At 38.9% G+C, this 26,640-nt stretch overlaps 1 protein-coding gene and 1 long non-coding RNA gene across 9 annotated transcripts; one reads left to right on the plus strand and one right to left on the minus strand.

The window, feature by feature from the left end:
• Window positions 1–6,758: 6,758 nt before the first annotated feature.
• LOC138155796 (uncharacterized) lies at window positions 6,759–8,246 on the minus strand. The gene is made up of 2 exons (XR_011166994.1): window positions 8,145–8,246; window positions 6,759–7,939 (listed from the first exon to the last, which is right to left on the minus strand). It is a non-coding gene; the product is annotated as an uncharacterized lncRNA (long non-coding RNA).
• LOC138155791 (zinc finger protein 879-like) lies at window positions 8,247–25,668 on the plus strand. Of its 8 annotated transcripts, none has more exons than XM_069081002.1 (6): window positions 8,247–8,313; window positions 11,403–11,451; window positions 13,173–13,334; window positions 18,601–18,727; window positions 18,966–19,079; window positions 19,478–25,668. In XM_069081002.1, the coding sequence occupies exons 3-6, from the start codon at window positions 13,320–13,322 to the stop codon at window positions 20,905–20,907; spliced, it is 1,686 nt and encodes a 561-aa protein (XP_068937103.1). In that variant the 5' UTR covers window positions 8,247–8,313; window positions 11,403–11,451; window positions 13,173–13,319; the 3' UTR covers window positions 20,908–25,668. The 8 variants fall into 8 exon arrangements, with proteins under 8 accessions (XP_068937103.1, XP_068937104.1, XP_068937106.1 ...); XM_069081003.1 differs by having other exon boundaries at window positions 8,253–8,313; window positions 11,399–11,451; XM_069081000.1 differs by having other exon boundaries at window positions 8,290–8,313; window positions 13,193–13,334.
• Window positions 25,669–26,640: the final 972 nt, after the last annotated feature.

Below are 26,640 nucleotides of genomic sequence, written 5' to 3' on the forward strand. Positions count from 1 at the left end.
TTTTGCATTATTCCAACTCCCATGAATTGCAACTTAGGTCTATCTGATTTGTGCATAGTTATTTGCAGGTTTTCTCCTCCGCTGGAATGTGAATTCCTTGAGGGACAAGAACATGTTTTTGCCTGTCTTTGTATCCCTGGCACTTAGCAAAGTACCTGGAAGCGAGTAAAGCCCTTAAGAAATGCCTGTTCATGGACAAAACAAAGGAAGACTATCTTGAAGACTTCCACAAAAAGACTTCCAGCAGCTGTGATTTAATCCTTCTACATACTTTCTAAGCTTAAGCTTCTTCTCCCTTGGATTCTGTATATACTAGAGGGACGGTGTGACACAGATTTTTGGGGGGCAATGTTTTGTACCAACTGTACCAACTATACTGGGGTAGTAAAATACTCCTTTTTAGAAGCTAATTAATTTTGACTGATTAATTGGCATCAACTGATAATGATGGCAGGTCCACTGAACTTGTCTTTTTGAATTGCCATATTTTCCAGAAACACTGGACCCAGAGAATGCAGGAGGCCCTGAATGTGTCAAGGACGAACTTCACCCCACCCCCACCCCAGGCTGACATAATTTATTATTTGCTCCCCAAGCTGGACTCCCTGTGTGTCTTCAGGAGTCAAGACAGGTTCCAGTCAATCTACACTAGACTGAGAAACTGCTTATGCAGCTGGGACCCTTGTAGATAAGCAGTCCCTCTTATCTTCATGGTCACCACTTTTGCCATCGCTTTGCTGCTCCCCTTTGGGAGGCATTTAGTCCTTTTCCTATTTAGAAGGGGATTACTGTTTCCTCCTCCTTCCTCTGTTGGACTGTAATAAATATGCAAGCTTCTGTTTGAATTATGAACTCTTTGTACTTGCATAGGGTTCTACATGCATGCTCATTTCTCTTACAGGATACACAGTTTTTCACATATGTTTTGTGAAGTTATGATTTCCTGTTGACAAAGTACATTGGTGGAAGCTCATGAGCTTCTGTGCTAGAAAACATTCTCAGACTCTTAGGGACCTCTAGTAAGTCAGTGAGTCAACACACATTTATAAAGCACTTGCTATGTGCCAGGTGTTAGGTTCTGGGGATAAAATATAAGCAAAAAGCAAGGCAGTCTTTGCCTCCAAGGGGCTTACATTCTAGTGGGGGAAAAACAATGCATAAAAGGGGAGGCTAAAAAACAAGGAGGGAAGTGAGGAAAGGGTATGGAAGTAGTTACCTGTTTTGGGGCATGGTGGCTAAGTTAAAAAAATAGTGGAGGGCTGGCTTGGGGACCTTGCCCAAAATGGAGGTTCTTTAAAGAACCTACGAAAGGAAGAAGGGTCCCAAAGATATGGAGTCAAGAAGCAGCTGAGGCATGGTGGCATATTCTGGAGAATGAGAAATTTATGGTCTGGGGTCCTTTCTCAAAATGGAGGTTCTGGGAAGAACTCACCAATGGTAAAAGGGACCTGAAGGAATGTGGTCAGGAGGTATTTGAAGATGCTTTGGGGATCGAGTCTGCTAGTTCAAGTAGAGGTTTTGAGAGTTGCTCTAGAATTTATGTTACACTGGGATATCTAGTTAGTTAAAGATTCCATAGTACCTTTGCTGGAGAGTCAGTATGAATCAGTAGAGAGAATGCTAGACCCGAAGTCAAGAAAACTGGAATCAGATTCCATCTCTGACAGTTTGTAGCTGTTTGAGTATGGTTAAATTACTTAACCCTGGGGTGACCAGGTAGCACAGTGAGTAGGAGCACCAGCTCCAGTGTCGGGATGACCTGGGGATCGAATCCCCAGCTCAGACATTTAGCACCCACCCAGAAACACCTGGCTGTGTAACCTTGAGCAAGTTACTTAACCCCAATTGCTTAGGGGTGACAAGGTGGCTCAGCGAGTAGGAGTACCGGCTCCAGTGTTGGGATGATATAGGGATCAAATCTGGGCTCAGATACTCAGCACCACACCCAGAGATAACTGGCCATGTAACCTTAAGCAAGTTACTTAACCCCGATTGCTTTAAAAAAAAAATTACTTAACCCCTCTGAGCTTCAGGCAACTCTCTAGATTTATCTACTAAGTCATCTACCAATAGTCATCTATTTGTCTGGATAGAGTAAGGTAACCTCATGACATCTGCAAGTTTTTTCATAGATTCACAAGATTTCAGCATTAGATTAGACATTAGATAAAATCTAGTTGGTCAATAAGCATTTAGTAAGCACCTACTATGTGCAAGGCACTGTGTTAGGCAATTGGGATACAAAGAAAAACTAAATACATTCCTACATGGAAAAACGATAATTGTAACTCATGAGACTTTTCTCAGTATGAGGACAGTTGAAGGGAATATATATGTATATATATATGCATATATACATATGTATGTATGTATAGGAGGGTATATGTGTATATAACATGTGTACATAGACAGAGGACACAGGATCAGCTGAATAGGAAGGGATGATATCTGAAAAATAAAATTAAGGGGTGAGAGAGGAATATAATGGGAGAAGGAGAAAGGGAGACATAGTATAGGGTAAATTATTTCATATGAGAGGCAAGAGAAAACTGTTACAATGGAGGGGAAGAGCATGAAGGTGATAGGGAATGGGTCAACCTTACTCTCATTGAATTTGGCTTAAAGAGGGAATAATATACACACTCCATTGGGTATCTTACCCTACAGGAAAGTAGGAGGGAAAGGGGTAAGAGGGGGGATGATAGAGGGGAGGGCAGATTGGGGGAGAGGGTTGTTAGAAGCACATATGTTTGAAAAGTGACAGGATCAAAGGAGAAAATATAATAGGTGGGGGGCAGGATAGGAGGGAGGGAAATATAGTTAGTTTTCCACAATATAATTACTATGGAAATGATTTGGGTAACTACACATGTATAACCTATATTGAATTGTATGTCTTCCCTGTGGGAGTGGGTGAAGAGGGAAGAAGGGAAAAAATCTGGAAATCAAAGTTTTAAAAACAAATGTTAAAAAAATTGTTTTTTACATGCAACTGGGAAATAAGCTATACAGGCACTGGGGTTTAGAAATCCATCTTGCCCTACTAGAAAGTTAGAGGGGGATGGGGGAGAATATAAGAGAGAACAGATTGGGGGAAGGGGTATTCAGTAGGCTTGATATCTTGGGGTGGGTAAGGGAAAGATGGGGAGAAAATTTGTGACTCAAAATCTTGTGGAAACGAATGTTGAAAACTAAAAATAAATAAATAATTTTTTAAAAAAGAAAAGAAAAACTAAAGATAGTCACTGCTCTCAAGTACCTCACAGTCTAATGGGGGAGACAACATGAAGACATTTGTGTACAAACAAGATATTGAAATAGGATAGCTAGAGAGGCACAAGCATTAAGGGAGATCAGGAAAGTCTTTTTCTAGAAGTTAGGATTGTACATGGCTATGTAAGTATGTCTTGTATGACTTCATGTGTATAATCTATATCATATTGTTTACCTTTTCTTTTCTTTTTTTAAAGCAATCGGGGTTAAGTAACTTGCTCAAGGTTGCACGGCCAGGTGTTTCTGGGTGTGGTGCTAAGTATCTGAGCCCAGATTTGATCCCCAGGTCATCCTGACACTGGAGCCGGTGCTCTTACTCGCTGAGCTACCTGGCCGCCCCCATATTGTTTACCTTTTCAAGGGGTATGAAGGAGGGAATTTGGAACACAAAATTTAACAAAAAGGTGTTAAAACTTTCTAAAAATGTAATCGAGGTGGTACAGTGGATAGAGTACTGGCCCTTGTGTCAGGAGGACCTGACCTCAGACACTTACTATCTGTGTGACTGTGAGCAAGTCACTTAACACAAATTGCTTCCAAAAATAAAAGAAAGAAAAAAAAAACGTAATTGAGAAATATTTAACAAAATAAATAAAAATATATTGAGTTTTTAAAAAAGGAAGTTAAAATTTTAGCTGGGACTTGAAGGAGGTAGAGATGATGAAGAAGAACATTTCAGGCATAAGGAACAGCCAGTGAAAATGCCTGGACTCTGGAGATGGAAACTCCTTTGAGGAATAGCAAGGATACAGTATCATTGCTTCATATGGTACATAGGGTTTCAGGGAGAGAGGAGAGTAAGGTGTAAGAAGACTGAAAAGTGGGGTGGGAGCCAAGTTATTAGGGCTTTGAATGTCAAATAGAAGAGATTCTATTTACCTTGGTGGTGATAGGGAGCCACTGAGTTTATTGAGTAGGAGTGTGACCTGGCTGAACATGTGCTTCCAGTCTACTTCCAGATTCTGGACTTCATGTTAGGGTTTCTACCTCTCTATACTTCTGGAAGGAATATCTGAGCTGGTCCTACTATGGTTTTCTTGGAAGTATTGAGAATTGTATTCTTCCAGGATCTCAGGCACAGTGCAAGCTTTTAGTATTTTCATAGTGGTCTGATCCAGGACAAAGTCTGATTCCTGCCTCCCTTATTTAAGCTCTGTAAGTTTCTGACCCAAGTTTGTCTCTAAACAACATGTCTGTGGTCTTGCCCTATTTGGAGTTTCAGTAACTACTGCTGGACTCAGTCACAATCAGCTAGATAGAAAGCTCTGCTGCTTCAGAGAGCTGCAGAATCTTCTTTGGTCTGGGATTCTTGCCATATTTATTCCTCTGCAGGTTTCAGACTAAGCTAGAAGCTGGAACTGAGATGCCACTCTGTTCTTGGGGATCTACTGGCTATAACTGGCTTTCAGAATTGCTCCAGCCTAGGGTCTGCAACCTTTCCTCACCCCTGAAAGACACCCTTAGGGGCAGGTCCCCTCTTCAGTCTGTCCTGGATCTATGACCACAGCTGGGTAGTGAGTGACAGAGCTGTCAATTGGCACTTGTTCCTGAATCCTAAACAAGTTTAGGCCCTTTTATGTTGCATCTAGGACCTCTTCTTGATCTGGTACAGAAACTTTCCCTTGGAGTAGAATGTTCTATACAGCACGATCCTGTCCAGACCCCTTCCCCAATGTCTACATACCTCTCCTATTTTCATGCATGTTTCTCTGTACATACATGTCAGCCTGTATGCATGGGTCAGTATCTGTGCGTGTTTATTCATTTTTGTATGTATTTGCATATGTATGCCAATCCCTCTATACATGATTGTCAATATGTATTGTGAGTATCTGTGAGTTTCCATGTACATGCAAGTAGTACATGTGTATAGGTATGAATTGATATCTATGTATATTTCCTTGTGCATTCATGTTATAGTCTGTCTTCATATATTGATTTCTGTTGACAGAATAACTCATTGTGATTTTTTTCTTGGATTTCCCTATTAAGTTTTAGTATATTTTCTATGTCTATTTGGAGAAGCTGAAGGAGAGAGTTGGATGTAGAGCTTGATGTTCCTCTTCCTTCTGTTCTGCCATGTTGATTCTGTCTCCCCCTAAATTTTCTGATATTTCTCCAAATTATCAGTCATCACTTCGATAACTGAGATATTTTACACTGAAACTAGATTTCTTCAGGGAGAGGTTTGTAAAGGGAAACAAAAACTGGGAAGAATCAGGTGCCTCTTCCTGAAAAGAATCTGGAGTCATGTGTTTAATTTCTACAAGCTAGAAGCCCAAAGACCAGAATCTCGTTTCTCTCATCAATTCTGCCCTTCATTCAAGCATAGAGCACAACACAATCGATCTCTGCTAATGAAGAAAATCTTACGTAAATAAGCATTGAGCCTTGGATTATATCAGAAGAATATCTCCTGCATTCCATTTCTGTATCTCCAACTTGATGCCCCGTTAGCTTGCCAAACTCAACAGGTACAAAATATCTTTATATTTCCCTCCAAACCTATATTTCTTCTAAACTTTCCTGTTTCTATTGATAATATTACTATCCTTCCAGTCACCCAAGTTTACAACCTCAGAATCATCCTCAACTCCTTACTCTTCCTTACCTACTATGTTTTTTCACTTGTCAAGTATTGGCAAATCTACCTTCTTTTTATCACTCAAATAAATTCCTTTATCTCTGCCTACCAGTCACTCTAGTTCAAGTTCTCATCATCTCTCACCTGGACATTTACATTATCTTTCTAATTAGCCTTCTTATATCTAGTCTCTTCCCCTCTCCAATTCATCTTCCACATACATTTGACCTGTTACTCACCTACTCAAAAATCTTTAATGTCTCCCTATTACCTCTTCTAGGATAAAATACAAACTTTTCACCCTGTCCTTTAAATCCCTCTACAACCAGGATTCAGAATATCTTTCCAGACTTATTTCATATTATTTCCCTTCACACCTTTTACATTCCAGTCAGTATTGACCACTAGGTGTTCCCTAAATTAAATGTAATATTTCTCCATGCATTTCCTCAGGCTTTTCTCCATGCTTGGAATCCCCTGTCGCCTTAGAATCCTTAACTTCTTTCAAGGCTCAGCTCATGTGCCATGTCCTACTCAAAGCCTTTCCTGATGCCTTTAGTTGCTAGTTGTCTTTCCTTCCTCAAATTATTTGATGATATTATAAGTTTATGTGTTATTTCCTCCAGTCAATGCAAATTCCTTGAGAGTAGGGAGTGGGTTTTTTTTTTAGTCTTTATATAAGTGCTTTTACAAAGTCATATTCTGATGACTTATCATGGAATGGAGATGATCCTGGGGGTTCTTTTTCCCCCCTTAATAGTATTTTTTTTCCAATGACATGTAAAGATAGTTTTCAACATTAATTTTTGCAAAATTTTGACTTCCAAATATTTCTACCTTCCTCACTCTCCTCCCCCCTCCCCAAGACATCAAACAATCGAATATAGATTATACATGTACAATCATGTTAAATATATTTTCACATTAGTCGTGTTGTAAAAGAAGAATCAGAACAAAAAGGAAAAACCACAAGAAAGAAAAAACAAAAAAAGTAAAAATAGTATGCTTTGATTTGTATTCAGACTCCATAGTTATTTCTCAGGATGTGGTTAGCATTTTTGATTACCAGTCTTTTGGAATTGTCTTGGATCATTGTATTGCTGAGAAGAACTAAGTCTATCATAGTTAATCATTGAACGATGTTGCTGTTGTGTACAATGTTTTCTGGTTCTGCTCACTTCACTCAGCATCAGTTCACATAAGTCTCTCCAAGTTTTTCAGAAATCTGCTTGTTCATCATTTCTTATGGAACAATTGTATCCGTTACATTCATTTACTATAACTTGTTCAGTCATTCCCCAATTGATGGGCACTTTCCAATTCTTTGCCACCACAAAAAGAGCTGCTACAAAAATGTTTGTACATGTGTAACCTTGTGTTCTTGAAGGCTATACCAATGGAGAGCAAACTCTATCAGGTTCTTTGACACCAGAAAGGCTTCCAGTACAGACCAGGTAAGAGAATTAATGTTCTTTTGGAAGACCAGCAAAGAACAAAGAAGTTGATTACCAGTAGGCTGACCCCTTGGCAATAAATTCTTTAGCCATGACAGCCCATTAAACAAAGAAAAATACAAAATGATCCTCAGTTCTATGTGTCCCACTTCCTCTTCTGTGGTAACAATGGCAAACTGTCAGGAAATGAGGTAGAGAATGCTAAGAATCAAATGATATTTTTGATTCTCTGTCAATATAAACTTTCCTGTTGGTACTTTAAATGTGAGATCCTTGTCCAGTAACCCCAAAATGGCCATACTATTGAAGGAACTGAATCATATAAATCTTACCCTAAAGGAAGAAGTGAAAACGATGGTCTGGTCATAGGATGAGAGCTATGGAAACTGATGGCTAGGCTCTCGGTCCTCTATTGTCATCTTCTCATGTCAAAGAAATCAGGAAAGCCCTGGAACGTGGAGTGGACAGTCTGTGGTGCATTTGTGGGAGTATGGACCAAAGTGGGACAGGCTTGTTTGGGGCGGGCATGGACAATCTGGAATCTGCAGTATGCCAAGATAATTCCCCAGCGCATAGTGAAATGACTTGTACACAGCAGACACTTAATAATTGTTAAAATGAAGTGAATCTGGAACGTGATAATACAAAAGAACAAGGAAATTAAGAAAATAAAGTAAATTTTAAGACCAAATTGGCAAACTATTATTTCATTTTATAAAAAAGGCAGGAGAGGAGAATTAAAAGGGCTACACAAGGAATGCCCAAAGAAAGCGTTTAAGGAATGCTTGTTGAACTGAATTGAATCGAATCGTATCTGGACTCGTTCACGTTACCTTTAGGCTTTAGAGGCGCCGCCGCAGGCCGCCTTCTCAGCGTTCGCCAAGAAGACAGGAGGCTCGGAGTCCTCCGACTTCCTAGAGCTTCCCCGGAAGTGTGGCGGTGGTGGGCGGAGCGGGCTGTGGGCACACTTCCTGTCCGGGGCCACGACTTGGATTCCTTCAGGTGAGCGAGTCCGGGCCTGAGGAGGCGGGGTTCCCTGCCGGCTAGCACGGAGAGCGGGTCTTCCCGCGGCTCCCGTCTCCCCGGGGGCTGCGTTGACCAGGAAGTTAGGGGTTCTGGGTCCAAGCCCCGGCCGTGCGGTGACCACCCCGCGAGACGTCGGGCGGGGCCCTTCCCGGCTGGGCCTCAGTTTCCACAATTGTACAATGAGGGGATGATCACGGCATCCCTGACGTGGAGCCGGAAAGGACCTTAGAGGTCTAGTCCATCCCCCTTATTTTACCGATGAATAAACTGATTCCTAGCCAAGGGAAGTGACTTGCTCAAGGTCACACACAGGTGATAAGGGACAGTGGCGGGATTTGAACCCAGTCCCTCTGACTCCAAATCCAAGACTCTGTACTACACCAGGCCTTGGGTCGTCCCCTAAGGTCCTTGCTGGTTGTCAGTGTCAGGGCGACTACCCAGAGACTGTTCTTGTGGCCCCCTAAGGAGCAAAGACGTGCCCACCAAGTGCTGTGTGAGCTCTGAGGCCAAGGTCAGTGCCGAGGCGAGGGGGAGGGGATCAGCTCCGACCTGGGCTTAAAGGCCAGCCAGACGGCGTGATTCGGCTCAGTGCTCACCTGGCATCTGTGCCGCACTGCCCCAGGAGCCGAGGAAACACTAGGCTTAGTTCTGTCATCTTGGAGGGACCCCTGGACCCAGCTCTGACTCTGGGAAGTTGGTATGCGTGTTGTCCCTTAGCCAACTGCATGCATGTCGTTCTCGGTGTTACAGAGGTAAGTTGTGTTAAAAGGAAGAAACACGACACATCTAGAATGAAATGCTATGCATCCCAGGAAGGTGGAGTTCTGGAGTCATTTCAGTCTCAGGCACGAGGTCTCCTTGGGCAGTTGTACATCTTTTTGAGGAGTGGAGAAGTGATTCATTCTCTCTCTCTCTCTTCCTCCCTCTTTCTCCCTCTCCCCCCTTCCCCATCCCTATCCCTCCCTCCTTTCCTTCTTTTCCCTCCCTCTTCCTCCCTCCTCTCCCCCTTTCTCCCCACCCTCTCTCCTCTTCTTTACTGCCTTTATTCACACATCCCTAGTATAGTCATGTAGTACCTCAGTTTTTCAAGTCAGGCAGGGATAAATCTTTTTTTTTATTAAGCAATCAGGGTTAAGTAACTTGCTCAAGGTTACATGGCCAGGTGTTTCTGGGTGGTTGCTAAGTGTCTGAGCCGGGGATTCCATCTCCAGGTCTATCTCAACACTGCAACACTGGAGCCGGTGCTCGTACTCGCTGTGCTAGCTAACTGGCCGCCCCAGGCAGCGATAAATCTTTGCAGAGTACTCCAGTCTGGAGGATGTCATCTGAGTGCAAGATGAAGCAAGAAAACAAAACACCTTTGTCCTCTTCTGATTTTTCCAGATCTTTTCTTAAAAGACCTTCTTATTTTCTGCTAGTTATCAGCCTCATCAATCACTATGCATATTCTTTAAGGTAACTATACTTTATTTTCTCTAGTAACTCAGCTGGAAAATAGGGAAGGAGCAATTAACCAACATTCACTACCTTTTCTCTTTCAATCAAAAAAGCTTGCAGACCTTGAAAATGACACCAGATATCACATGTCAAGATCATACAAAGTTCATTTGCATACAGTTCATGCAAAATAAATTTGCTTGCAGTCTACTTTACATGAATTCCATCATTGGCCTTCCATTTCCCCTGTATGCAGGAGACTGACCAGTACCCCTAGGTACTATTGGATGATATCCTTCTTGATTATTTTATGGTGCATTATGCATTAGACTAGTTGGGGCTGGATAGTTCAGGTACTTCTACTGTGGTTTATTATCAGTTATGGATGATCTTTCTCATTTGTGGGGGAAAACCATTTTTGGACACATTGGCCAGTGACACAAGTTCTAGACCTATGGTCACTTAAGATCTATTGGGGTTATCTGCTGTCCTAAGTAGAAAGGTGCTACATGTGGCCTCTATCTCTCTGACACTTCCAATGACAGAGTAACAGGAATGGAGTTGGTTTTCTCAGGGTTTAGCTTCTCTCATGTTAAGGCAATTGTTTTCTGATTGATTGATTATTGTTTGATTAAATATTGAGATAGATTTGGTAGCAATCTACATTTTCTAACACTACACAGATTAGATCTCATTGTCCTTAAAATTCTGATTAATGCTCTCTCCATGTTGGGTCTCTTCCACATTGGAATATTGGTATTTGGCTATGATCTGTGGATTCACTGAGCCCAGGCTCTTGACTCCCCTAATTCTTATGTTCTTACCCAACTAATTTCTCTACAGATAGCAGTTGATTACTTACTTATATTGTCTTTTAGGGTCTGTTCATTTTTCAGTACTGTTTTGTAGACTGATACTTTCTGGTTTCAGTTACATGATATGTTATGGCTTTCCACCAATATTCTATTTTGTGCTTTACAGAATTACTTCCCAGGAATTCTTTACAGAATTGTTTCCCATTTGGAATTCTTAAGCAAACTCCAAGGTTTAAATATTATTTGTTCTCAAATATTTTTCTTTGCTGAAGCCATCAATAGATGGTAGGCTTCTCTCAATTCTTCTCTCAGTCTTATAACCTTCTGATGATGGATTGCTATGTTACTTATCTCTGTGACATTCTAAAGCACATATTAATAATTAGTTCTTCCAAATATCTCCAAATAAGGTGGGGACAAATCCTGTGGCATCATTCCTTGAGTCACTGTGACCATGTTCCTAAAAGGTCACATGTTGCCTCTATGGACCCCTCCACCCTGGCCTAAATGTTCACGGCATTTTTAATAAGATATAGTTGACCATTCTTGAGGTTCTTGGTATTGGTGAGGCATTCATTGTTCTAGATCTCTTAGGTCAAGTACTTCTTTGAGTAATTTGCAGTCAAAATCTCATCTCTGATCTGAGTGGATCCAGGGCAGGGAAGCTATACTTTGAGGAAAAAACTCCCATAAGCCTTTAACTGTCATAGAGATGCTCTGATTCTGGCCTGGCTAAGCCCATGCATCTCAGGAAAAGCGGCCAGTCATTACCATGAGATTTCTCACATTCTTCTGTTCCTCTTCCAAAGACAGGAGGTCTATACACCAGCTCTAAAGGCTTTCTGCTCCTTATGTTCTTGAGGTAAGTGGGTAAAATTGGCATTACTTTCCTTTTGTTATGATTAAAACTAAGGTAAACTGAAGCACAGAATTCCAAGAAAGTTCAGTTTATTGGTAAGCCAAGCCAAAAGACCCCTAATGAGGGCAGACATAATTTTTACAGACAAAAGGAAAACATCAAAAAACTAGAAGTCAGTATCATAGATGGGGAAAACAATATCATTGGTTACAAAACTTGCAGCATCATAGATACAATATGATCGGTTAGAAATGAGGAATGTGGGCAAGCAACAACCCCTCCTTCCATCTAGGAAATTCTGATTGATTGAGTCCACCTGCAAGAATAACTAATGGTATGTAGATAACAGATTTCTTTTAATTGTATAAGGGTAGTTAGTGGTAAAGAGATAAAGGTTTTCTTTTAATTAAAGTGATTAAAGGGAAGCTGAACTTTTAAACTTAACTCAGAAAGTAAAACTGAACTTCTGAACTCATGAACTTCTGAACTTAACTCAGAGACAAAGTTGACTTAGGCAGCTATACAAAATTTCAGCAGTGATACAGAATAGAATTAATTACAAAATAGAATCCCTTTGTTTTTCCCACTTTGATCACACCTAGTGTATATATCTTGTACTTATGTACATTCACTGCTGCCTAATTGGAGCTACGGGATCTCTTCATACCATATCTTCTGTTTTTTTCTTGACCTACTTATTAAGAATCATCTTCGGTAGCTTTCATCAGTGTTGCTTAGTTTTTAATAAAATATTTTTAATCCATTAATAAGGCCCAGTTTCTGCTAGATAAAACACTGATGTTTATTATCTGTGAGACCTTGAGCCAGTGACTTCACTTCCCTGGGCCTTAGTTTCTTCTCCTATAAAATAATGGGTTTCTTCTCCTATAAAATAATGGATTTCTTAGGTCCTTATTATATATATTAATTATATTATATATTATAATTATAATGTATATATTATTATAATATATATTATATTATGTATGGCTATATTATAGCCAGTGACTTCACTTCCCTGGGCCTTAGTTTCTTCTCCTATAAAATAATGACTTCTGAGGTCCCTTCCAGCCCTACCTCATGATCCTATAATCCCATCCTTATTGAGTTTATAATCTTTTAGGAGGATAAGACAGACATAAATAACTATACTTCCACCTAAAATGGCAAGTTTCGTGACCTCTGGGGCTTGTTTACCTGATCTACAAAACGCAGGGGTTGGATTAGATTCTTTCAAAGGACATTTCTGGCTCTTAATATTTTTTGATTGTGTGACTGATTTGAAGTTAACACAGAAGCATATACATCAGGGTTCTTAATCTAGAGTCTGTGAACTTTTTTTTGGTAATTTTATAACTATTTCAATAGTAATGATTTGTTGTAAACTACATATTTTATTTTACTCATTTAAAAAAATTATTTTGAGAAGGTATCATAGTCTTCATCAGACTACAGAGGTGTTCATGACATAAAAAGATTAAGAACTCCTGATAAAGAAAAATATAGTTTCCTTCTGGAGGAACTAAAAATTGAGAGAAACAGGGAAGTCAGAAATGACTAGTTTTTATAACTATTAAAAGACTAAGTCCTATTCTTTATCAATACTGTTCCCCTGAGGAGTTAACAGAATCAGCTACCAAGGACAGATCTATTCTCTGAAATTTTGGTTGAATGATAGTGACTTTGCTGTTCAATTCTCAATTTCCTGTGATGTTTACCTTTAGGCTCTCATCTGTGTACAAAGACAGGAAGCAGCCTTCTCAGAGAAACAAGAATCCTGGCAGCAGCTCGGGGGTCAGTGCCTTTTCCACCTTCCATCAGCTTCTCTTCATCTGAGATCCTTCAGCAGCAGAAGGTTCTGCACCACCTTAATGGTCTTCAACATGGTATTTGCCCTCTATCTCCGAACTCTCCATTTAGATGCCAGCCTCCTTGGCCTTCTTATCACTCACCCATCTACTGTTACTAAAGTACCTTAACCTCAGTGATTTATGGTCTACCAAGCACCTTTCTCACCCCATACCTGAGAGGCTGGCATTGCAAATGTTACTCCTGTTTCACTGATGATAAAACTGAAGCTCAGAGAGATTTAGTGATATGCCCATTATTCCAAAGCTTATGAGCAGAAGAGCTGGGACTTAAACCATCTCCAAGTTTAGTGCTCAGTTTTCTTTAGTCTGGAACCTTCTTCTGATCATACTCTGACAAATAACTGGGGTTCACCGTGATGTGTGGTGTTTTTTTTTTTTTAAATGAGACCTTTGATTTTATTGGTTAAGAACCTTCTGGTCTGAAAACTTCCTCCACTGATGGAGATCAGCCACTTATCTGTGATTTACAATCTTAGAGAGTTGTCTGGGTCACTGAGATATTGAATGATTTGCCCACACTTACGGAGCTGGTAGTGTGTGTCAGAGGTTTTCTAGACATCAAGGCTGGCCCTATAACTATCGTACCAGACTGCCTTTACTGTATAAAACTAAGGTAAATTTCAGTAGCTAGGCATATTCAGCACTCTATTTGGGGACTGACATCTGTAATCACAAACAGAGATTGTATGGGGATATTGGAATGGAAGGAAGAAGCCAGATTTCATGCACACTAAATAGGATTCAGTCCTATAGTCCTATTTTAAAATAGAATAATACAATCTATTGGTATACATATGGTACAGTGTGTACCAGCTGGGTAGTAAGACTTTTACTGTGTATTATTAAGTTCTTCCTTTGAGTAACCATTAAACTTCACAAAGAGGTTTAGGGACTGGAGAGTTTAGAGAAGCATTTTCTTTGTCTAGCCATAAATGCTTGTAAGTTTGTCATCATCTAGCTCAGTGGTATCAAACTCAGATAAAAATAGTTGCATATTGACTTAGGAAACTACAAATTAATGTTAAGTTGTATTGTATTAAACACTTCCCAATTACATGTTGATTTGTTTCGGACTTCACTCTGTAGTTTGCAGGCCCACATGTGGCCTGTGGGGTGTGAGTTTGATACCCCTGATCTAGCCCACATTTCTCAGTCTTGTCCACAAGGACTTAATAACAGAATTTGTTTAGTAGCTTCCTGAAATTAAAAAAAAAAACACAACAAAACCCTGTTCTATAAATGTATTTAAGCTATCAAAAAAAGAAATGAGTTTCATTGGTCATGACTTGTTTTTAAGGAACTCATGCTGGTTTCCAGTGACCTAATTGATAAACCTTTTTAAAAATAACCCATTGTAGAATTTTGTAAGGGAACAACAACATCAATAATAATAGCATTAATGTAGCACTTTAAGGTTTACAAATTCCATATGTATATATTATCTTATTTAATCCTCAACAACTCTTTGAAATAGGTGCTTTTATTATCATCTTTATTTTATACATGAGGAGTTTGAGACAGAAGATAGGTGACTTGTCCAGGGTCACATTGCTAAGGAATTATTTGAAACAAGATTTGAACTCAGTTCTTCTTTCCTCCAAGTCTAGCACTCTATTCACTGTGCCTCCTTGCTTCCTCTCTGTTTGTTGGTTTCTAGAATCCATTTTTATTCATTTTTAGAAATCTCACTCATTTTTCATATCTAGTCTTAGAGCACTGGTCTCATTTTCATAATTTTCACATATGGTTGATCATTACAAAAATAAATATTCTTTATGCCCTCTCAAACATAAATAAGAAGAAAAATCTTAAATTAAAAATTGGGGTAGAATATAAGAAAAAATCTCCTACCTTATGAGAGATAGTATGCTGTAAAACCATAACAGAATTTTTTATGTACAACATGCTTTCTTTATTCTATAGATTATTGAACTGAATAAAGTTTTAGTTATTTATGAACTTTAAACATAAGCAAGACTGATTTAAAAAAATGAGAAAATGATTTACATTAAACTTTTTTTCAATATGCAGATATCTCAACTGTTTAAGTTTAAGTTTCTGTTAATCCCTATTTTGTGCACAATTTCTTCTGTTAGAATTAGTATAGATATTGTTACTGCTTTATTAGCTTCATATAAATTCATATAAGGTTTTCTATATTACTTTATATTCCCATATTTATCATTCTTAATTGCTTTAGTATACTCCATTTTATTTGATATGAATTTAACCAGATTTGTTTGTTGCAAACACTTTTTTTCTTTTTCTTTTTGGAAAGGGGAATATAGGGCAGTTGGGGTTAAGTGACTTGCCCAAGATCACATGGCTAGTTTTTTTGTGTTAAGTGTCTGAGGTCGGATTTGAACTCATATTCTCCTGACTCCAGGGTCGGTGCTCTATTTACTGTGCCACTTAGCTGCCCCCTGTGCAAACACTTTTTAAATTTTATTTAATCAGAATTATCTATTTAATCTTCTGTGATCTAGTTTGATCATTAACTTTTCTCCTATTCATAGATCTAATAGGTAATTTTTCCCCATGTTTTTGTAATTTGCTTATAATGTGACCTTTTACATGTAATGGTCATATACCCATTTGGAGCTTATGATTGTATAAGGTGGTCTAAATCTAACTTCTTCTATACTGCTGTATAATTTTCTCGTTAATAAAAACGACAATGCTACCTAAATTATTCAATGCCATTCCAATCAAGCTATCCAACAATTATTTCATAGTACCAGAACAAAGAAATAATGAAATTCATGTGGAAGGAGAAAAAAGGTCAAGAATCTCGAGAGAAATAATGGAAAGAAATAGGAACAAAAAGGGCCCAGCAATGCCAGTTTTCAAACTATACCACAAAGCAGTAATTATTAAAAACAATTAGATAGTGGCTAAAAAGTAGAGAGATTGAGCAGTGGAACAGATTAGGGATATGAACCTATGGAAGCAAATGTATCTAATACTTTAGTATTTAGTAAACTCAAAAATACTTGTTTTAATGTCCAAGGTTCATCTTTTCACCCCCCCCCCCCCCCCCCCATTTTGAAACAAAAAAAAAAAAAAACCCTACAAAAATTTTACTTTAATTATTAAACATTTATTAAGCATCTACTATGTGCCAGGTACTGTACAAAGAGATGGGCTTACCAAAAACCACAAAAGACAGTCCCCAAGGACTTGACAATCTAATGGCAGAGATTCAAAACAAACAGATTTATACAAACAAGCTATGAATAGGTCAGAGATAGGAAATAATTAAGAGAGTGAAGGCACTAGAATTAAGAGAATTTGGGAAAGGCTTCCTGTAGAAGATGGGATTTTAGTTGGGACTTAAGCCAGGGAAGGCATTAGATGGAGGTGGAGGTGGAGATGTAGAAGTCAATAACTGAGTATATTTCAAATTAGTAAAGAATGAGTTAGCCTGGTGTAGTGGAAAAAATACTGGTTTTAGAGCTAAAAAGTTTGGGTTCAAGTACTTGTTTTGGCACTTGAAAGAAAGAATGAATGAAAAAGTTGGCACTGGCGCGGCCAGGTAGCACATTGAGTAAGAGCACCGGCCCCAGTGTTGGGATGACCTGGGGATCGAATCCGGGCTCAGACACTTAGCATCCACCCAGAAACACCTGGCCGTGTAACCTTGAGCAAGTTACTTAACCCCAATTGCTTTAAAAAAAAAAAAGTTGGCACTGTGTGCTACTCAGTGGTATCCCAACTATGCTGGGGATACAGATATAAATGAGATAGTCTCTTCCCTGAAGGAGCTTTTACTCTAATAGAAACAACACATGGAGGAGGAGGAGTGACCAGGGAAGGGGGGAGTCACAGGGATGCTGAGTGGAGCCATAGAGCAGTTGAATACCATGCCCTTTCCAGTAGAATTGGATAGTATTTATTTGATTACTGTTCCCAGATCAAAAAGTAAAGGAGGGTGTGAGGGTGCAGAGATTGAGTTATGGGAACAGCAGCATAGCAGGAAGATGACATGGTCAAGTGATTGTAGCCTATATGTATTGGGTTTTCATCAATAATTATCACAACCCCAGAATTCTGGTTTGGAGGGTGCAGTGGCAGCCTTGGGGAGTATGGCAGGAAGATGATGTGGTTAGGAGACTGGGGCCAACTAGATGATATGCTGAGCTCTCACTAATCAGAATTGCAAACCTGGGTAAGTCATTTCCCCCTCTCTGCACCCATTTCCTCTTTTATAAAATGATAGGGTTGAACTAGATAATCTCTAAAGTTCCGGCTCTAAAATTCTGTGAGGTTTTAAAAAAAAAAATCTGTATTAACTATATTCCCTGAGATAGTTAATGATTAGTAATCCTTGCTGACAAAATTATATGCAAGGCAATACAATAGTTTATGGATTCTTTGTTGGGGGAGGGCTTGGCCCCTTCTTAAAATAATGTTTTTTAATACATAGGATTACAAAGGAAACCAATTACATTGAAATACAGTTATCAGAGAATTTTGTAAAACAAATTAACAGAACCTAGGTTAAGAACTCCTAAATGAATTAATGAAACACTTAATATGTGTCAGGTACTGTATGAAGTGCTATAGATAACAAATACAAAATTGTATCATTCTCTGCTGTCTCGGAGTTTAAACTCAATGAGGAAGATAGCACATTGCAGGGTGGCAATAAGGGAACAGAGTTATTGTCTGGGAAATCACAAAGATGCTAAGTAGGGCATTGGATTGCTGTGCCCTTTCCAGAGGCAATGGTAGTGTTGTTTTTATAAAAGTTCTTAGAGCAAGATGTGGAAAGGATGGTGCAGAATGTGGGAACCTAGGGCAGGGCAGAAAATGGCCAGGGTGAAGCAGTAGTAAAGGGAATTTAACATGACATGCCAAGTTGGGGAGACTTTATATTCAGGTTTCTTACCAAGGTACCAAATACTTAAGATCATAAATTATGTCTAGTACTAAATAGGAACCAAGCAACATACTCTCCCTTATAGATAGGCTTTTTTTCCCCATTTGGACCTATGGTTTCATTGGTTTATGGAACTTCCTGGTAAGTAAACTTCTACCGATGCTGAACAGCAATTGGTTGGCCATTTATGGTTTTAGAGATTTGTTTTGGAACCCTAAGACTTGCTCAGGGTCACATGACTAGCATGTGTCAGAAATAGGACTTGAACCCAGGTCTTACAGGCATTGCAGCTGGGTGTTTACCTACTATGTAATACTGCCTTTATACAGTATGCTACATATTTTAAAATTCTAAAATCATTCCAAACTTCCATGAGGCAGCAAGAATGTATTGTTTCAGGAGCTGGTGACCTTTGAAGATGTGGCTGTGTATTTCACACGGAAGGAGTGGGGATGGCTCGATCCTGCTCAGAGGGATCTTTACAGAGATGTGATGCTAGAGAACTATGGGAACTTTGTGTCAATGGGTAAGAAATCATTTTTATGGCAACCATTTCCAAATTTATCACCTTCTAGAAAGAGATGGTGGAACTCAACTCAGTGGCCATTCAAATATCTCTTGCTGGACCTTTCTATATATTAGCTATAGCTTTAAAAATCATTCCCTATCTGTCCCCTGTATACTTACAGCCTAGGAATGAGCTTAGAAAGTTCTGGTGTTTTAGCATGAATAATGATGTTCTATATGTCCTTTCCTAAAATCAGGGCTTCCATTCTCCAAACCTGATGTTATCTCCCAGCTGGAGCAGGGAGAAGAGTCATGGGTTGAGGATATGCAAGAACCTGAAGAAGGAGAACTTTCTCCAGTTGTTTACAGTGGTGAGTGAGTGAGATCAGATCCCATTGGAGGGAGCAGAAAATGAGAGCGCAACTGATTTGTGGACTTAATAAGCAATTTTAAATGCTGAGAGGATTTTAAGGAGTTGAACCTGGAGTTGGAATTAGGGTCAGAACTCTTCACCCCTCTGAGTGGATGTACTTAGTTGTTTGGGCTTACCTTTTCTCCTATCCTGGATGTTCTTCCCAGGGAAGTGATCATCTGAATAGCTTTTCTTTCCCCATATTGTCGTTAGAATTCTTAGTTATTTCTAGCACTTTGAAAGCTTTTTAAAAAATTTCTGTTCTACTTTTATTTCAGTTTGATAATTCTCTTTTTTCTTCTATAGTTTTATTTTTGTCAAAAAGAAGTGGTCATCTTTACTTCCTTTTTTTTTCAGGTTTTAAGAACAAATCTGAGAATGAAAATTTTACTCTAAGGGAGGAAATCCCTAAAACATTTGAACTGTATGGAAATATGATAGAAGAATCCCCAAGGGACTTATTTCAAACCACAGGATTTGGACTAGCCTTTGGACAGGAAAATAGTATAGAAGGGCAGGCAAGACATTTCTTAGAGGAGAGATGGAATAAGTCAGCTCTGCAATCGAGAGACTCTCAGCAACTGACAGTTTTCCACAACCAAATGTCTAGAGATGGAGGCCAAGAGTATAATGAATTTGGTAAAGCCTTCAATTGGAACTCAAAGCTCATAACTCATCAAAGGATTCCTAAAAGAGGAAGAGGCCGAAATTTTTCTCAGCATTTTGCCCTTATTCAACACCAGGGAATTCACAGTGGAGAGAAACGTTATGGATGTCGTGATTGTGGCAAGACCTTCAGTCAGAAGTCAGGATTCACAAGACATCTGAGAATTCACACTGGAGAGAAGCCCTACGAATGCAATGAATGTGGGAAAAGCTTTAGTCGTAGCTCAAATCTCACGGAACATAAAAGAATTCATACTGGAGAAAAACCCTACAAATGTAACAAATGTGACAAGGTCTTCAGGCTAAAATCAAATCTCAATTGTCATGAGAGAGTTCATACTGGGGAACGACCTTATGAATGCAATATCTGTGGGAAAAACTTTCCTCAGTTGTCCAGTGTTATGAAGCATCAGAAAATTCATACTGGAGATGGCACTTGTAAATGCATTGAATGTGGGAGAATCTTAAGTAGCCAGCTACGCCTTATTGAACACTGCAGAATTCATACTGGTGAGAAACCTTTTCAGTGTAGTGAATGTGGGAAAGGCTTAAGCAGCAGGTCAAGCCTTCTTCAGCATTACAGGATTCATTCAGGGAAAAAACCTTTTAAATGCAATGAGTGTGGAAAATCTTACCGTAAATTCTTAGGATTAATTGATCATCAAAGATACCATACTGGAGAGAAACCTTACATTTGCAAGGAATGTAAAAAAGCCTTCAGCCGCCATTCAGTTCTTATTAGACATCAACGATCTCACACTGGAGTGAAACCATTTAAATGTGATGAATGTGGAAATACTTTCACTCGAAGATCTGTCCTTAATGAACATCTAAGAATACATTCTGGAGTAAAGCCATATGAATGTAATGAGTGTGGGAAAACCTTTACTCGAAATTCCACCCTTAATGAACATCAGAGAATTCACACTGGGGAGAAACCTTATGAATGTAATGCATGTGGGAAAACCTTCAGATGTGGTTCATACCTTACTATACACCAGAGAATTCATACTGAGGAAAATCCATATGCATGTAATGTATGTGGGAAAAACTTTAGTTTGAGCTCCACACTTATTCGACATCAGAGAATTCATACTAGGGAGCAACCTACTAGGCTCTAAGCTCCTTGAAACCAGTGACCTAATCTTAGTTAAACTTTGCATTTTCCCCTACCTCTGCACCTTGCTTAGTTAATGGTTGGATTGAATTAATGTTATGAACATGGAAATGCCTCAGAGTTCTGATCTCATCAAATAGTAGAGAATTCATACTGGAGAGAAGCCATGTGAATATAACATATAAAGAAAAGCCATTATTTATCAGTAATTTCTCATTCAAGACCAGAGAACTTAACACTTCAGTTAACTTACAAATGAAATAGTCATTGAAAATGGACAGTCTTATAGATAGGATGATCGGTGGTATGTCACATTCTTATAATAGACTGTAAGGTTTTTGAGGGTAATGGCTAAATTTTTAAAAATTCAGAATGTATAGCATCCAGCTCAGTGCCATTTTGAGAGACATACTTAATACACACTTGTTCCTTAAATGACTAAATCGATGACTATAAATTCCTTCAGTGGCAACTCTCTTCTTTGTCATTATGTGAGAATTCCATCTTGGAGGAGTATGAGCAGGACTGGAGATTGTCATGGGCACACAGTAATTAAAATCCTGTGAGTTAATGTGGTCCCTAAACAAGTATATACTTAGAGAAACATGACCCAGTCCTGATGCATAAGAAATACCAACATTTGAAGAGTGGTAAGAAATGGAATAGGTACTTAGGGAGTTGAAAGAAAGTCATTGCATCACAGAAAAGTAAAACTAAATGGGTTTTAAAGATCATTTCTTCAGCTTCAGTTATACATGTCCAAAAACTTGCTAAATATCCCCACCCAGTTATCCTGTTAGCATCAAAACTGAGCTCATACTTTCCCTCCTAAACCTGTCCCTCCTCTAAACTGCCCTTTTTCTCTTGAGGGTACAACCATCCTCAGAACCTCATTAATTCCATAGTCCTCCCTCAACCACTATATCTGGTCAGTTTCCATGTCTTGCTGGGTTTTTTTTCACAGTGTCTTTCTAATCCAATCCCTTCCTTTCACTCACATAGACATTGCCTTAGCTACTTAGTACCCTTCTAATTGGTCTTTTCCCATTTTTAGTCTTTTGCTTCTCCATTTCTTCAGACAACTTCAGAATAATCTTTCTAAAGTATAACTGACCATGCATTTCTTCTGCTCAGACAACTTAAGTGGTATCACAGTAGAATGTAATGTCCTTGATGGCATGGATTTTTTGTTTGTTTTTGTCTTTTTATGTTTAAACCCTAATATAGTACAGTACCTTGAAAATAGGCATTTAAGAAATTTTTAAAATTAAATTTGTTCTAAGTTGAAAGAAACTAAAACACAAATGGGGTAGTAATGGAGGAAGCCTGGAACTTAATTCTCCTTACTTTCAGATCAGTACTCTATTTGCTACCTCTAATAAAGTATTACTGTAATTCGGCAGTCAGATGAATAGAAGTTCTCCCCTGGTAAATCTAGTAGCAAAAAAGACTCGGCTGTTGAATGGGGAAGGATGTAGATGGGAGCATTAAGTGAAGGGGTCCACACTACAGAAAATTGCCGCATGGCTCTATTAGCCTGGGTCTGAAAAACCTGGAATCAACTCGATCTGATCTCTTGGTAGGGGAGTAGCCTAGAGGAAGAGTTGAAGAGAAAATTGAAGAATTGTCACATTATGGCACTTAGATAGTGGTGGCTTTAGAGAATCTTAAGAAACGTAATTGTTTCCCAAAGGGTATAATGTTTAATCATGTGCAATGCCACTAAAATATATAATTGTATTAAGCTGGGAAAGATAACTTCAGAGATGTTTGCTACCAACCTCACTGCATATTTGCTGTATATATCTATAAACTATTTTAGAGTGCCTAAAAGAAAAGATAGAGTCCTTGAGCTTGTTGAATTTGGGCAGCATGAAGAGGGAGATACAATCCAGAGTTGTTGCTGTGTGAAGGACCATGGGGAGGAACTGGGGAAACCAATAAGTTAGGATTCTGGTGCAGTATAGTAGAAAATACCCTGGATTCCTTACCTCCCTGGTAAAATTAGAGAATTGAAGTATTCTAGTTGTTTCCAGCCCTGGGTCATGGGTCCCTGGGTGCTACAACATTATTGTATCATAAAAGTTCCTGAATCCGTATAAACACCAAGCTCTGCTGTTTTGGTCTTTAACTCCAAAGAAATAGGTTAGTATGAATAATGGTTTTTTTGTTGACCAGTTTTATATTTTTGATGTTTCAATTGTGCCTAATAAGAAAAATTTTTTTCCTGACCTTTCAGGATGAAATATGACCTTACTTTTGCTGAAACCTTCCCCCTCCTAGAGTGGGTCTTTGGAGTTGTCTACTGTCTGATTTCACGAGGTATCCAATTCGCTTTTTCACTGATAGTACTGTTTTGGTTTTGAATGATTATATTCTCTTTCAGCTTGATCCAGTTTATATTTTTTTCTATGATGAAAGGATCTAAGACAATACTGTTATACTTTAGGGAGTAGTTTGTGAATTTTTGTGATTTCAGTGGTTATTAGGGCTTGGAGACTGTCCTGCCAGAGATCAGTTTTGGATGCTTAATTTACCCAGGATAGCTTTTTCCCTATCAATTTATGAGATGTATTTTAGTGAGAATACTGAGAAGAACAATTAGAACATTCAGAAACAGATAGATTCCAGCACCCTTCAAGGAGCCTTCATATAGAAACATGGTGAGCACTAGCAAGAGGTCTTGCAGTGGGCTTGCCGATTTAATTACTGGTGAGTCGTGTTTATGACTGTGAACGGTTGCTGTATTTTCATTTTCAGTGGAGGCTACTGTGTTTACAGCAGATTTTTGGAGTAACGTCAGTGTAAGTGAAGTAAAATTATAATAAATAAGCAAAAGTACTTTCTGTAGGCTGAATAAATATCTCACAATATGTATTACCTTTTTTTCAGATGTGTGTAGCTTCTGTTGTGATGAATAAAAATACAAGATTATTTAAAAGCATTACTGAGTTCTTGTACCCTTTTCATCATACATTTTCTCAGTCACTGGATGCTGATAATAAAACTGTTACTATAATGGGGCTCTCACAGTTTTTTTGCTATTAAAAAGAGGTCTTCACACTCTAAAAGACTGGGAACCAACCCTTGCCTGCCTCTCAGGTCTCTTCCTACTTTAAATCCTATGATTTGGATTCCAGTCTCATCAGTGTGACTTTGGGCAAGTCACATGCCCACTTTGAGCCTCAGTTTCCTCACTTGTAAAATGAGAAGATTGGACCGATGATGTTTGCAGCCTCATCCAGCTCTATAATCCTGTAAGCCTGAGAATAGGAGGTCATATTTGGCAAGCAGAAATTCAAAGTTCCAGAGTTTAAAGATGTAATAATTTAGGGAGAAGGGAAGATTAAAGATCAACATGTGAGAAACAGATAAGAGTGCTATTGAATTTGAGGAGGTTTAGAGATTATATAATCAGATCAAGGGGGTGATGTGCTCAATATGAATATTGAACTGTCTGAGCATGATAGCTAGCACTAGAGAGGGGAGATAATCTCATAAGTCCACTAAAAAAAAGAGGGACCCATCAGAGGACAATGATAAGGACAGAGAGAAGGCAATAAGACATTCAGAGTGGGAAGAGATCTCGAGTGCGTCTAGCTTAATCCCTCTATTTTAATTATAAAGTTTTTTCTTACATTGAGTCTAAACCCATGGCAACTTCTGCCTATTGTTCCTACCTCTGCCCGCTGTGGCAATGTGGAACAAATCTAATTCCTTTTGAACATAAGAGCCCTACAAATACTTGACAACTATCGTATACCCCTTTAAATCTTCTCTCCTTCAGCTTGAATAATCCTAGTTCCTTTAACCAATGTTCATATTGTATGATTTCAAGGCTCATCACCATTTTGAAAAACCTCTTCTGAATGTTCTCTCATATCTTTAAAAAAAAATGTGGTACCTAAGCAAAACAAAATGCTGAAGATGTAGTATGGCCAAGCCACAATATAACAGGACTCTTTCCTAAATATGATACCTTTCTCAATGGAGACTAAGATTGTATTAATAATTTGGATTGCTGTATCAAACAGTTGAATAAGTTTGCAGTTTACTAAAACTCTTTTTTTCGATGGGTTGTCTAGCCCATACTTATTTTGTAAGGTTGATTTTTTAAACCCAAATGGAAATCTTTACATTTATCTCTGTTAAATTTTAACTAACTAGATTCAACCCAATGTTCTAGCTTGGTTAGATCTTTTTTATAGCTTCTTTCTTTCATCCAGCATGTAAACTATACCTCCTATCCTTGTGTTATCTTTAAATTGGTTCAGTATACCATCAAATCCTTTATAGAGGCATAGTAGGTAAAGTGCTGAACTTGGAGTCAGGAAGACCTGAGTTCAAATCTCACCACTCATATTTACTATCTGTGTGGTCATGGGCCAGCCACCCAAGCTATTTAATTGCCTGTAAGATGGGGATGATAGAGGGTGGCTAGGTGGCACAGTGAATAGAGCACCAGCCCTGGAGTCAGGAGGACCTGAGTTCAAATCTGGCCTCAGACACTTAACACAAAAATTGGCCATGTGACCTTGGGCAAGTCACTTAACCCCAATTGTCCCTCAAAAAAAGAAAAGATAAAGCCCACAGCATCTGTTTAAAAAAAAAAAGATGGGGATAATAATAGTTGCACTATCTACCTCACATGACAGGCAGCATAGCATAATGGATCAAGAAATATTTGGGAAGCCAAGAAAACTTGACACATCTGTGTTATCCTGAGTAAGTCTTTTCTCAGTGCTCTATACAGATCTTAGAGATTCTAAGTTGTAAAGAAGGTTCCAGCCTACATTGGTAGAGGGAGTTTCCTCATCTAGGAGTTCCCTAAAATGATGAATTCCAGTACCTATCCGCAGCCTACCTACCTCAAAGAATTATGAAAGGCTTAAATGACATGATTTATGTGTGACAACATGGAACCACTGCTGGGCCAGCAAGACTGGAGTGCTCACCCCTTCCTGAAGAGACCCCAAGCTCTGACCTATGCACACAAATTAGGTTCAACCTTGAGGGATCCTCACCCTTATGCTTGTTCTTTATCCTCCCACCTCAGAGACCTGGAGGGAATCACTTAAAGCTTAGGTATGGCTCATACTTAAGGTCTTCCTCAAAGGTAAAGAAAATAAATACTATTTTACTCTCCCAGAATATTGATACTTAAAACATTAAAACATGAAGTATTTAGAGAGACTGTAAAGTTGACATTTCAACTTTACATCTCCCCTCTTTCAATTCCATCAAAATGCACATCTTCTGGAGATTAGCCTAGTTATTGTGGTCATCTCCTCCAAGAAGCACTGTAGTAGCTATAGGAGACACCTTTAGTTCATCCAGACTGACAGAGGGACCCAGCAGCTCCTGACATCTCAAATTCACAAGCCAAGGCTAGAAACATGCATCTCATGATTACTGTTTGTTTATCTATGCTCAGGAAAAGAAACAGAAGAGGTATCCCAACTTAGGGTCACCTCCTCCAACAGTCACCTGTGAGCAGTTGAAATTTTTGCCAAGGAGGAGAAAGGTTACCCCTCCTCAGTCCTTCCAGGAAGTCCAAGAGAGAGATTTCCTACACACAAATTCCAGGCTAAGTGGAAGGAAAAAAAATGGAAACTGTTTCTCCTTTTAAACTCATACAGTCTCCCATAGCTAGAGCTGTTATGAGGGATACCAAGGGACCAACTAAGGTTTACTGCATTACCTTAAAGTACCAAATCCTTCAGTACTGAGAAGGGAT

Source organism: Petaurus breviceps, unplaced genomic scaffold, assembly GCF_028583685.1.
Source record: "Petaurus breviceps papuanus isolate PSGF00001 unplaced genomic scaffold, PetGlider_PUasm1.0 98, whole genome shotgun sequence".
NCBI classification, from domain to species: Eukaryota; Metazoa; Chordata; class Mammalia; order Diprotodontia; family Petauridae; genus Petaurus; species Petaurus breviceps.